Source organism: Euprymna scolopes, chromosome 12 (assembly GCF_053919585.1).
Source record: "Euprymna scolopes isolate OS-2025 chromosome 12, ASM5391958v1, whole genome shotgun sequence".
Lineage (NCBI taxonomy): Eukaryota > Metazoa > Mollusca > Cephalopoda > Sepiida > Sepiolidae > Euprymna > Euprymna scolopes.
Genome location: NC_136493.1, coordinates 135,710,404 through 135,724,505, shown reverse-complemented (window position 1 = coordinate 135,724,505; position 14,102 = coordinate 135,710,404). Strand labels below are relative to the sequence as shown.

The following is a 14,102-nucleotide window of genomic DNA, read 5'->3' as shown; positions in this document are numbered from 1 at the left end:
GAAACTACTGGAGTAGAAAGATCTTTTACATCTAGGGATCTCTACAGTGTGGGGGTGGGATTTTGCAGCTTGTCGGGTCTGTCGAGGGTGTTCACGTCGTGGGGGCACAAGTGCTTGCAGTTCTTCAGAGCATTCACCATTATAATACTTGTAGAACAGGCAGAGGGATGCAACGTTTCGACGATGGGACAGAGGCTGAAGTTTTGATGCCAGTTTAGGGCCTATCAGATTTGCGACTCTCTTTTGAACCCTGTCAAGGAGAGAGAGACTAGTAGCCGATGCACCGGCCCAAATATGACAGCAATACTCCATACATGGGCGAATAGTGGCCTTATAGAGGTACAGGATACTTTCGGGTGTTAGAAGTTTTCTAGCACGGTAGAGAGAGCCCACCTTCCTCGATATATTCTCCCTGTTATTTAACTGAACTCTGTTTATTTTTCTTTCTCTGCTGTAATTGACCAATTTCTACTGTACACTCTTTAACCCTTATCCTTGAGTGGCCTCTGGGCCTTGATAATGTGGTGATGCCTTTGTAAAAAAAAAAAAAAGTTTAGGTGCTAACATCACATCTACTTGTTTCTAACTCATCACCAATTGTAAGGAACTTCTTTCATTACTAAACAGCAGAGTGTTACCACTATTGACCAAGGATAGTCTATGACTAGAAGCATGTATATGCAGTGTGATGATGTGTAGAAGTGAAACCTGAACAATAAGCATTGAGGACATTGTGTTGCATGTTAAGAAATATAATTGATATGTAATATGAGTCTTCAAAACAGACTTAGATCTGATGACCTCAAAGGAAGAACAAATTTGGACAATATAGGCGACATGTACAGAACAGGAGACTTTGTTAATTTGGTCATGGTGAAAAGATAGATTAGAGTTTGGGGTTTAGTAGGTCTAAAATAGTTGAAATTGCAAGGGAAGGCCAAGGAAAGATGGAAGTGATAAGGATGGTTTAGGAGAAAGAAGGATAAATAAGAATCTGGCCAGAGGGAGATTAGTCTAGAAATTAATTCCTAAAAACCGTTCAACATATGCCAATCAGTAAAACGGTCATTAAACTGAATGTGATGATGTAAGCCTTAAACAGTAGCATGATATTTGTCTGTTTTTGTTAAAATTGAAAAAAAAATGTAATTTTGCAATAAGGGCGAGTGAGTAATACATTGCAAGAACTTTGCTACCAGAAAATTTCAAATGTGTTCTTAAAAACTTATAATAGAAATTTTGTTTTAATTTGGATTATTCAGATTATTATTCTCATCTTGAATGTTAATCTTGCAATCTTGTTCAGGTGCATCTATATGTCGAACTTGCGAGTCTGTACAGAATTGTTCAAATAGAACCTTTTATTTAATCTACAAGATAACTTGCTGAGAAATTCTAAAACATAGATATGTTAGCGACAAATATAAGTTGAAGGGATCATGTAGAGATCAGATGATTTTAGCAAAATTATTTTCCAACTATTACGATTATTAATGTGCACTTTATTATTTGTTCAAGTGTTTTTGGTTTTTGCTAAATTTTAAAGTAAATCATTTTTTTAAATAAATCATAAAGTTTATAGGCAGTTATAAAAATGTAATTACAGACCACTTAAGATTTCTACCCAATCATGGCTGATGGGATAAATACAAATTATCTTAGATTTAGGGACTCTTGCGCATTGCGATGCATGTGGTAGTCAAAGTATGGTATTGTTTTTGATTTGAAGCCAGATCCACAGCATCCTTCCAATTCTTTTCAATCAAATCTTTCGATTGTCTGTTTTCAGTTCGTTTTTGGTCATCTCCTTTTTTCATCAAGAGTCTTTTATGGAACACTTGATTAGCAATTCTCTCTGGAGCCAATCTTAGGTATGTGTATGTCTGAGCCAGCCTAGTTGTCATTTGCAAATTATTGATGTTAACTGTTGGTTAATACAGTCTCTAATTTCTTGTTTGGTAATTCGATGACTTCATTTGATTCCTAGAATCCTTCTAAGGCACCTGGAATCAAACGCATCAGATTTTTTCTCGTGGCTGAATTTTGAGGTGCTAAGTTTTGAGGTGCTTTCACTTCCATATAGCAGTGTGGACAAGACGTTGCTGTTATAAAATCTTAATTTAAATTTGAGGAGAAATTTTTTTTTATTTTTCTAAATCTTACAGAACTGGTTAAATGCTGCTGAGGTCTTGCTTATCCTGCACTGCAACTCATAGTCTATATTGCCTTGTTTATGAAGCTTCCTAAATAGGTGAAGTAGTCAACTATAGCTATTTCTTTTTGGTCAATAAAGACATTTGTAGGCTATTGTGTTGCAGAGAGCATGTTTTGCTGTCTTGAAGAGCAAGTTATCCATGTAGCTAAAATGAAAGTTTTAGTTTAATAATCCATATGGATTCCCAAGTTCAACAAGACAAACCTAAAGAAGGTCAGAGATGAGAAGAATAGTTTGAATAATACAAATTATCAAATCAATCGTTTTTTTTACTAAATCATAAAGATTGGGAAACTTACGTTGTCCACTTATATTCCTTTATTTTTATTTTGTTTTATATGACATGTCATAGTCATTCATCTCGACTTGCAAACGTTTGTTTTCATTTTCTCTTTGTTACATGCAACTTGGAGTTTAATGAAGATATGTGCACATAGTTACTTAGACAAGTTTGGACGCTAGACTCAGCTATAAAAGAAGTGGGTTTGATTGATTTGTATAGTTATATATTGTGTATATAGGTGTGGGTGTGTCTGTAATTGTGTGTGTCTAATATATATGTGTGTGTTTGTAATACATGTGTGTGTGTCTGTGTAATACGTGTGTGTGTGTAATATATACCTCAAAATACAAAGGATTAAAGTTTGGTGAGTTAAGAGGTTATCAGTTTGGTGTGACATGATCATGAAAATTCTCAGTCATCCAGTCCTGTTTTCTGAGAACTTTATGTGATGGTACCGAATCGTGTTAGAAGACATAGGCCTTTCCATTAGCTACGTTGTCTATCGAAGACTTAACAATGGTTTGAATAGTCTCAACATAGGAATCTGCGTTGACTCTGTGGAAAACAATGAGGAAGCATGATGCGCCCTTCACTGCTAACAACACCGAAAACCATCACTGTTGCTGGAAACTTTGTGTACATAACAGTTGGAACCTCAGTGGCTCTGCACATAGCCACCTGTCATTTCTTCGATTGACTTTTTGATCCTGGTCAAAGATTTTTTTCATAGGAGAAAAACCAAAGCCACTCTTGTTTTTCTGGATGATTCAATTTGTTTAAGAGTCATTTAGCATGCATTAAACGATTCTCGTAAGTTTTTGTTGACATGAACTGACCTTGCTTAAGAATGTATGATTTGTATCTGAGGTCTGAATGAACAACATTCCTTATTGTTCCTGCAGATATTTGAAGATTTTTGGTGAGATGTCACATTGATATAACAGGATTTTCGTTGATCAGGCCATGCACCTTTCTAACAAACTCAGGTGTTCTGAGCAAGTCAGAGCGTTGGCAATGCTGTTCTCTACTCTTGGCCAATTCATCACCATTGTTTTTATTAAACTCCTTTCTAACTTTGCAATAAAGATCTGGCCACTTTTAGAAATCTTGCAATTTCTAAATTGCTATGTTTCACTTTTATAGATACTATTATAGCATGTCTTTTCATTTCTTTTAGTTATAGTAGTATTTGCCATGGGATCTTCTGAAAGAAAAAAACAGTATATTTTTTAATTTAAATTACAAAATTATAAGTGTTCTCAAATACCTTACGCACCCTGTATAAGATATATGCATGTGTTTACTTAGGTATGGTTGATAGGTTTTAACCCCAGTGTCAATTATAAGAGAATTGAATTTGATTTGTTAGTTATATATTTGGCTTCAAACTTTCACTTCAGTAAGGTTTTGGTAAAGTACTTATCAAAAGAAAATGTTCTTTTATTCAGTTAAAGTTATTTTCTCTAAACCAATTAAAATTTAAAATGATAGAAATTGAAAAATAAAATCAAAAATAGAAATGTTGGGTTTGGAGTACATCTCTAACCCGACAGAAGTTCTTATTCATTCCTGGGCAGCACCAAGTGTGAATGCTTGTGAATTATGAAAAAAGAAAATTAACACTATTTCATTTTGTTGAATTCTTTTAATTTTCTTGTAGGTGTGCGGTTCTCATTATGAACCAATGACCCGCTGTGCACAGTTGATCCAAGATACATGTAAAGTGGATTTTATTGATATCAATTGTGGCTGCCCAATTGAACTCGTTTTTCAAAAGGTACTTTGCTCCTCCCATATTTTTTTTTACATGTCTTTTTATTTTGTTGTTAAAATTAAATTATTAAAAAAAATTTTCACTGTGTTTAAATTTTTTGATAAAATTAAATTTTAAACAAATACTTTTATACTTGTTTTTTAAAATTAAATTATTTAAAAAAACAAAACATTTTTTTCACTTTTTAATTTTTTTGGTAAGATTAAATTAAAAAAATCATTTTTATATTATCATATTTTTAAATTATTTTTAAAAAATTTTCACTAATTTAAAAAAAACATTTTTCTTATATTTTATTTTATTTGAAAAAAAAATATTTTCACTTTAATTTTTTGGTAAAACTAAATTAAAATTTTTTCATATTTCTTTATTAGATCATGTAAAAAAGAGATTTGCTGCAGTAATTTTATTTTAAAGTTTTTTTGTTTTTGTATGATACAAAATACGCTCTCTCTCCTTTTGAAAAAAATGACGTATATGGAATGGCTATTAAAATTCTAAATCATTCCTTCTTAAAAAAAAAAAAAAAAAAAAATTCATTGTCATCTGGAAATATAGCTCAGTGGTAGAGCATTCGACAACATATCGAATGATCCCTTGTTCAAGCCCGAGTGTACCTTAATTTTTTCTTATTAATTAATCTTTCTTAAGTAAGAGAAAAATCCAAGTTGTCCTCGACGGTCGTACATCTAAACAATATGACATAAATGCAGGAGTACCTCAGGGGTCTATCCTTGGACCTCTATTATTCCTGATATTCATAAATGACCTCCCTGATAAAATTGTTTCGGAGATGGGTATATTTGCGGATGACACCACTCTCCATAACAGATATGAGAGGAAAACAAATGAACACATATCCAAGGAAATGGCAGAAACCCTAGAGGATGACCTCCAATCTGTAGTGGAATGGGGACAAAAATGGATGGTCACATTCAATGCTGCTAAGACTAAGCTTGTTTCCTTCAATAACTACAAGAAACCTTCTCTACCACTAATAGCAATGCCCAAGAACACATTGCCTGAAAGTACTTCTTTTAAACTCCTCGGCCTAACATTTACAGGGAATATGAACTGGAATAGATACATTGAGAGCATTGCCAAGGCTGCTGCAAGGAAGGTTGGCTCCCTCTACCGTGCTAGAAAACTACTTACGCCTGACAGTATCCTGTACCTCTATAAGGCCACCATTCGCCCATGTATGGAGTACTGTTGTCACATCTGGGCTGGTGTATCTGCTGCTCGTCTCTCGCTCCTGGACAGGGTTCAAAAGAGGGTCGCCAACCTGATAGGTCCTGAACTGTCATCTAGGCTTCAGCCTCTGTCCCATCGACGAGATGTTGCATCCCTCTGCCTGTTCTACAAATACTTTAATGGTGAATGCTCTGACGAACTGCAAACACTTGTACCTCCCCAACGTAACTACCCCCGACAAACCCGACAAGCTAGTAAGTCTCATCCCTTTACAGTAGAGATCCCTAGGTGCAAGAAAGCCTTTTACTCCAATAGTTTCTTCCCCAGAACTGCAGGTCTTTGGAACTCCCTTCCGGGATTCTGTTTTCCCAACTGTACTGATATACAGAAGTTCAAGTGTAATGTGAACAAACATCTTTCTACTCATCTCCCTTCATAATGGCCCTGCTAATTAAGTCCCTAATAGTAGCCCCCTGCTTCAAAGTGGCACTGTGCCTTGTTTGGGGTGAAAATTAAATTTTAAAAAAATTTTTTAAAAGTTCAGTTTATGATAAAAGAGGTACCATTTAAAATCACCACAAATCATTTCTTCATTTGCATATTTTAAAATTAAACATTAATCAGAAGTTACTTTTCCAGGGCATTCATCGTGACGCTCAAATATCAGCTGACATAATATTGTAAACAAACACAGACGGAATTTGATGAATGACATTATCATTATCTTTGTTTGCAAATTATTCCTCGTAATGTATAATAATCAATAGAGGATTGATTATATAATACATATGCAATCTGCATAAATTAAAATATCATGTTTAAGTGTATTGTATGACCAGGCAACTCTGGGCATCCATGCTAGTATTAGATAAAAATAAACTTTTACCTGACACCAAATTTCAGTTATCAATATTCAACAGTCTTTGTTCTTGCCCCGTACTAGGTAAATTAATTTCAAATACAAATCTAAAATATTTCTGAATTTTTTAAGTAAGCATTGATAATTTGGATTATTCAAACTACTGTTCTCATTTTGAGTGTTATTCTCACAACATTTCGGCTCCAACTTCCAACCTTCTTCAGGTGTATATTGTCCGTGGCATAATGGATAAAATACTAGGCAAAATGCAGTTCTAAGTGACCTTTTGACGGTTGAAGGTTCAATCCTCAGTGCGGGCAATGGTAAGAATATAATTGCAAATTACTTAAGATTTCTACTCTGTCACAGCTGTCCTCATGTTTGAAATTCAGTGCAGATTCGATAAGATACACTTGAAAAGATCGAAGGTTACATCAGCCAAAACTTTGTTAGAATGACACTCAAGATGAGGACAGTTGAGTTGTCTCCCTTGCATTGTGTTTTAAAAAAAAAAACGAAAATACATATGGGTATCGATCCTTTGTTGCGTAAAACATATTTTTTCACTAATATTAACAATTGGCATAGATATCTTAACAATTTGAGTCATAGGAAAACCCTATAAAAAAAATATTTAGTGACCCGTGAAGATTGAACTATTTTTATGATCTACGGACCCCCCCCCCCTCCTTTCAAACCCACGATTCGAATTCTTGCGATGCAGAGCTAACCCCTCTTTTCCTTAGTAGAAAAAAAAAGGAACATGAATTCAACACCTGAAGAAAGTTGTGGGGTGCAGCGACTGAAACGTGGTAATAACACCCAAGATGAAAATAATTGAGCGATTAATCAATACAATACACACATGAATAATCAAAATAATAAACAAATCTAAATGCATAATCTTTTAACAGTTGAATTGTTAAGAATGACATCTTAAATGTTGATCTATCGCAGACTTATGTTTTTGACTAATTTATTTGAAAAATTATACTTATACAGGAATAGGCTTTATTTTATTATTTTTTTTTTTCCAAAATGTTTTTGTTCAACTTTTCTCAAGTATTTACACATAAAAGCAATTTGTATTTTCTTTCATGGTGTACATTTATCTTTCCTCACAGGGAGAAGGTTGTGCGCTGATGGGTCGTTCAGGCCGACTTGAACAGATTGTCCGTGGTATGAAGTCAGTCTTGGAAATACCACTAACTTTAAAGATGAGGACCGGTATCTATGGCAGTAAGAGTATAGCACACACCCTAATTCCACGCCTCAAACTTTGGGGTATAGACCTTGTCACAGTAAGTAATGTTGATGTCACAAGATTTGTTAAAGTCTGACCTATTTAATTATTAATCCTGTAATCTATATATGTTTATTTATGCGTTTGTGTGTGGGGGGGTAGAACGATAAAAATGTCGCCGTAAAGAAAACAACACTACAGTTTATTTTAAAACATTTATTGAAAAAAATCAATTCAGGTAACTTGATTATGTAGTAGAGCTAACATCTATTCAATGTAGCCGCTTTCAGCCTCAATGACCACCCTGATACAGGCCCAGAACTGGGAGTATGCCTTTTCCATAAATGCCAGCAGGAGCTCAGTAAATACGCAGCAGATAGCAATGATCAGGTTGGCTTTGGTGTAATGGGAGATCATGTTGGTGATGTTCTTGGTGTATGACCAATTAAAGTAGTCCAGCGGGTTCAGGTCGGAGGAAGAGGGGGGCAGTTATAACACTCCTCCTGAAACAAAGCCTGGGTCTCTTTGGACTTGTGGGCCAGTGCTGAGTCCTGTTGCTACACACAGGATTGCACCAGACGATCACCACACTCTTCAGCACATCCAGGTACACTTTGGTGTTGACATTCAAGCTGACTTTGATGATGAGAGATGGCATGACGTGGCCTTTACTTGAAACTACACTAAATACCATAACCATGGCCAGAAACTTTGTTTTTATCACTCTGTTGTTCATAGCAATCCAGCGATGCATTTTGAGGATACTGGCAATGGTATTGCTGTCATAATTTGGATCAGTTGAAAGCATGTTTACAGCAGTGCATCGATAATCTTGATTGTTTGACATTGTATCATTTTCAGATATGATAGAAGGTTCCTATTGCTCTTGAGACTTGTACACAACTGGCCAACTAGCAGATGGTCTGCAACAAAAAAAGAAAACAGAAATGGAATCATGTTGTCTTTTCTATGGCGACAATCGTTTCAACCTATATATATATATGAAATAATAAAAATAGTTATCTCTATATTAGAATCTATCAAGATAGTAGAATTAGAGCAATTAAAAAAACAAGAAAATTGATGATGAAAATAAAAATTGAATAAATTAAAATATTGAAACAAGAAGTTAAAGAATAAAAAGTTTTAATTCTTAACTCCCATATTTTCATAGATTAGCTTTTTTCATTAAAGGATAAAAATCAGTAAAAAAAAATATATTGGTGTTAGCATAAATTTAAAAATATATATTTAAAAAAAAAGGTTTTTGTAAATTAAAAGGCATCTTTAATAGAACTAAAGAAATTAAATTGTCAAAGTAAACTATCAAACAATCAATAAAATTATATTCCATAAGATCGAAGTGGAAGAATCTGTAATCTGAAGTGTAAATGGATTAGTCAGGATCAAAAAGGTCAGTTAATCTATAATATTAATCTCACCTGTCTATTTAAATGTATGTATGTATGTATGTCTGCCTAAAACTTTTGACAGAGGTGATGGATTTTCACAAGATCGATATCGTTTTGAAGCTCGACCCTTCGGACGACAAATATCGAACAATTGGCTAAAAACATTTATTCCTTCACCCTCAGCTGGGCACTTTTCTACAATGAGGGGTTATATTTTTTTTTTTCATCGATATTTTCGAAAGTCATCCCCTTTTTTTTTGATTGACTAGCCCTAATTTAAACCTTTGGCAATGAACGCAACAGCAAAGACGTCAATTTTTTTTTTTTTTTTTTTTTCCACATTCTTTTCCTCCTTCACGGTACGGGTTCAAGCCTCTCTGCCTGCTACCATACATCTCCAAACACCCGGGCAATGCCGGGCACCCAGGCTAGTGACGCAATAAAATCGAAAATGTATCCAAAAAGTATGGAATCAGTTTATGAATAATTTTTTTGGTGCGTTTGCATACTTTTGAATTTATGTTACCCATAATATTTTGACCGAGTTGGCCTGTATCACTTTCATATTGCCATTGATATTGCTGGTACTTTTCTAAACAATTTTCTAATGGCTTCTTTGCATGAATTTTCCTCGATACTGTATGGTTTTCATCTAGCAACTGACTCTGAAGATGTGATATTCATATGGCAACTTGAAGCTTTAAAGTTTTGCAGAAATCCATTCACACACGGATACACATATGTATCCATTTTGTCACACAAATTAATGAGGAAAAGACTGCTACAAAAATCAGTTTCATGTATTGGTCCCCCGATTTATCAGAGAGGGACCTATGTTTTACGTGGCATCCATCCATTAGTCCGGATGATTACCAGATAACTGTCTATCAGTTTTTCCTGAAATTTTGCCACATTTTATTTCATTAAATAGATGTGCACAGTTAAAAAAATTTTTTGCGAAAATTCCCGTTGCTCAAAAACGGTTAAAAAATGCCCCAAAATGACACTTTTATGGCGTTTGATCTATCCATTAGATTTTCCTGAAACTTGGCCAAAATGTGAAGGCCATTGTTTTTAATATAAATTCAGTATGGGTGACCCTGGCAAAATTTTGGTTTGCATCCCTCTGGGACTTTTAGGGTTAAAAAATCATGCCTTTTTGAGCTCTTTTTTCATATTACTCAAGAATTTGATATGTATGTCTATATAGTAGTTTTTGATGGTGCTAAATTCAAATATACATGTCTTAAGGTGTGAAACTACACCATTTGTCTATTTTCACTGGGATTCGGCATTCTTAGGAGCTGAAAAGGTGTCACAAATGCCTCAAAATTGTAAAAGCAATGACACTTTTTGCCCCATCCATTAGATTTTTCTGAAACTTGGCGAAAATGTGAAGACAACGTTGACCGTTCATTCATACTTCTCACATTCATCATTTCTTTACTATTTTTTGTGGCATAATTTCTGATACAACACCAGAGTGGGACCATGCACGCATGGCTTGTTTAAGGAAATTGATAAACAAATAGCAAGTTCAACACCCTTGTTGTTTAATATAAATGCAGAAAAATTGCTTCCAAATCAGCAAACCTTTCTAATTACAGACAGAATGTTTATGTGGAGTTGTTTAGATATGCGTTAAAATTTTCCAGAAATGTATATAATATTTCTTTTGCTCCAAAATTGATATTAAATCACGATATAACTTTGATATATCATTATATATATATATATATATATATATATATATATATATATACACACATATACAGGTTGCAATATAATGTCATTTTTATTAATAATTCAAAAAAAATAAAAAAATTAAACAGTCAATAAAAACAAGTGTTACTTATGGCACACCTGATTTTTATATATATATATATATATATATATATATATATATATATTTCTTTGTTGGTCTGCTTTCTACCCCTTCTCCATCCAATGCAGACCTTAAAGCCACACCAATTAGAATTCGCCATACTGTAAAGAAACGCTCATCTAGCTGAAAACACTATCAATAATTCCCCCCACTCTTTATCTGTGCCTAAACCTAAATGTACATTCCATGAACAAAGATTCTTTCTTAGAACTGCATACCTGTGGAACTCTCTTCCGATTCCCTGCTTTCCAGCTGAATACAATCTGATTGTCTTCAAGTCCAATGTAAACAAGTTCTTGATGAGCCGTTCCACTTAAGTTAACAAATTTACTGAATTTCCATTACTAACAATTACTATATTGTTCAATTGACTACTGTACACTCTTAAACCTTATCGAATGGTCTCTAGACCTTGATAAGTGGTGATGCCTATGTAAAAAAAAAAAAAATTTTTTTTTAATTAAAAAAATACTATGGTGTACCATTTCTTTGATTCCAGATATTAACCAGATCATGCCAGATAATGTAAATAGCTGAAATCTTGTTGCGTAAATGACACCTAGCAGTAGTAGGTGTCAAAGTAATGTTGCTCGATTTTTGTTGCAGTCATTCATTTTTGATAAAAGCAGTTGTAAAAGTTATCAATAATGATAGCATGCAACCATTTGGAGTTTAACAATTTTTTGGTAGTGTTTTTTTTTTTGTTTTATTTTTTTAACAGTATATATATATATATATATATATATATATATATATAGCTTAGTGCATGAGAAGAAAAGAGTGAGCTCAATTCTATAAGAGGAGACTTATCTGGACAATACAAAGCTCAACAAGTATCAATTGGAGCTTATATAGAAGAACCATAGGAATGGGAAATGAAGTCACAAAAACTATATATTGGTGAATATAGATTGGTTCATTTATTCAATAAGGGAATACAAACAGTTGGGGGGTAGTAGGGACTCTTTATGCCAAGGCGTTTTGAAGCCTAATGCTTCTCATCAGAAGAGTAGAGAAGATGCTAGGTAACATAGTGGAGATGTGACGTCTAGCGTTGGATTCATTAGGAACGAATTAGATCAATTAAGAACGAATCCAACGCTAGACGTCACATCCCCACTATGTTACCTAGCATCTTCTCTACTCTTCTGATGAGAAGCATTAGGCTTCAAAACGCCTTGGCATAAAGAGTCCCAACTATCCCCCAACTAATTGTTTGTATTCCCTTATTGAATAAATGAACCAATCTATATTCACCAATATAGTTTTTGTGACTTCATTTCCCATTCCTATGGTTCTCCTATATATATATATATATATATGTATGTAGAAGAGCAAACAGTTAATAAAACATGTTAAAAAAACACTTTGAAAAAGAGTTAAAAACATATTTAATCTGTAAAGGAAACACTTGATAAGTGGATAGTCCTTAATCCGCGGAGTTTCGAAGAAATACTTTCCTTCTCATCAGAGGGTAGGAATTAGCAAAATGCGGGATCGGATTTTGGATACAAAAGTATTTGATGAAACTGCAAGTAAATCAAAGATCTTACTTGATAACAAAAAGTGAAACAGAAGGAATATGGTGAAGAAAAAGGTGATTTCACGTGAATGGATAGTCTGGTGAAAGGTAAAGTATCCAATGACGGTAAAATCCAAAAATGTAAATCCAAGAAAGTTAATTAAATTTCCATTCGCACAAGTAAAATTCAAGGAAACCACGTAATTGGAAGATGGTCCAAAATAATCCAAAAGGCCGAAATTCGTGGAATAATTCACAAATATGTACGAGGAAAAGGGGAAAAAATTCCAATAATATTAATAAAAGAAAAATAAGATATGCGTTTAACACGGCTGCTGAGACAAAGTGTAATTAAGAAAAATTAGTGAAGAAGAGGGGAAAAAAAGATTAAATCGTGATAGAATTAAATAGAAAAGCAAATGTCAAAATGACCCAGACAAGAAGACGTTAAAAGACGCAAAAAATATAGGGCAAAAAAGAGGTCAACTGAAATGTACAGGTTATTACTTAAGAAATTGTCAACAAGAGTTATTAAAAGACACTAAATGGAAAAAATAAAATATAAAATAAAAAAAATAAAAATTTAAGGGGATAGGATGGTCGGTATCTGCAAATTCTGGATAAAGCAAGTAAGTATGTAAGTAAATGCATATAGTAAAATATAAATAAATATACATACAGGATATGAATGTGTAGGTAGATTGATATATTTGATAGATAGAAATATTTAAAGACTAAAATGGAAATTGCAGATAAAAAACATTGCAGATAAAAAAAAAAAACAGCTAAGCAAAGAAGAAATAAAGAATTAAAAAAAGGATTATTAAGTTATAAAGTATTAAAAAAGTATGTAGAAAAAAACGATAATGTTAAAGAAAAATTATATATATCTGACAGGTTAAAGTAATAGCTATGTAATTTCAAAATTACCATAATTAAATTTGGACTTATGTTTAAGAGATCAGTTCGTTTTTAGAATTTGTTATATTGTTACTTTGAGGGGAAGTAATTATAGTTATAGCTTCGGTTGTGCAGAAGCGACATGACTTAGAGCCTGGAGTATAAGACTTAACTTTTTTTTATAATAGTCCATTTGATTGAGAAGGGGGTATTATTAGAATTAAGTTTTTTAATTAAAGTGGTTAGAGAAGTTTTTTGGTTATTATTAGAATTATGGTTGTTAAAAGAAATGTGGTTTGATATTCTTTTCTTAATGTTGAAGTAGCGGCGATATATCTATGTACTTATATGAGCAAACAGTTAATAAAATATGTTAAAAAAATATGTTATATAAATATATGTATATATATATAAACTACAACCCATGGGCTTTCTTTAATCCATACCTCATAAAGGGATAGAACAGCTGTTCCAATTCCCTTCTTTTAGTCTTTATCTAGGACCCACCAGCTGCGTTGTAGAGTTATCTAACAGTACCTTTCATTGATTTTTGTTTTTTGTACTTATTGAAGTTACTTTTCTCTAAAGGTTCTGAATATATTTCTCTTCAAACAGGAAACATAGAAGTTGTTCATATTTTTAATATAACTTTGTTTTTGTTTTTTTTTGTTTTGCCCATCCCTCTACTTTATCCTTCTCATTTAAAACTAATCTTTTTGTTGTTGTTTCTTACACATCAGCAGAGTGATAAGTAAATATGATATTGTTTATCAAAACATCTGTTTGCCCACATTTTTAAAAAAAGAAAACTTTCA

At 33.2% G+C, this 14,102-nt stretch overlaps 1 protein-coding gene across 1 annotated transcript in view; it reads left to right on the top strand.

The window, feature by feature from the left end:
• Positions 1–14,102, top strand: part of LOC145291504 (tRNA-dihydrouridine(47) synthase [NAD(P)(+)]-like) — a 40,904-nt gene that overhangs the window by 13,016 nt on the left and 13,786 nt on the right. Inside the window, exons 6-7 of the mRNA XM_080137427.1 lie at positions 4,159–4,275; positions 7,450–7,626. Of these exons, the coding sequence (XP_079993553.1) occupies positions 4,159–4,275; positions 7,450–7,626 (294 nt within the window). The remainder of the gene's footprint in view (positions 1–4,158; positions 4,276–7,449; positions 7,627–14,102) is intronic.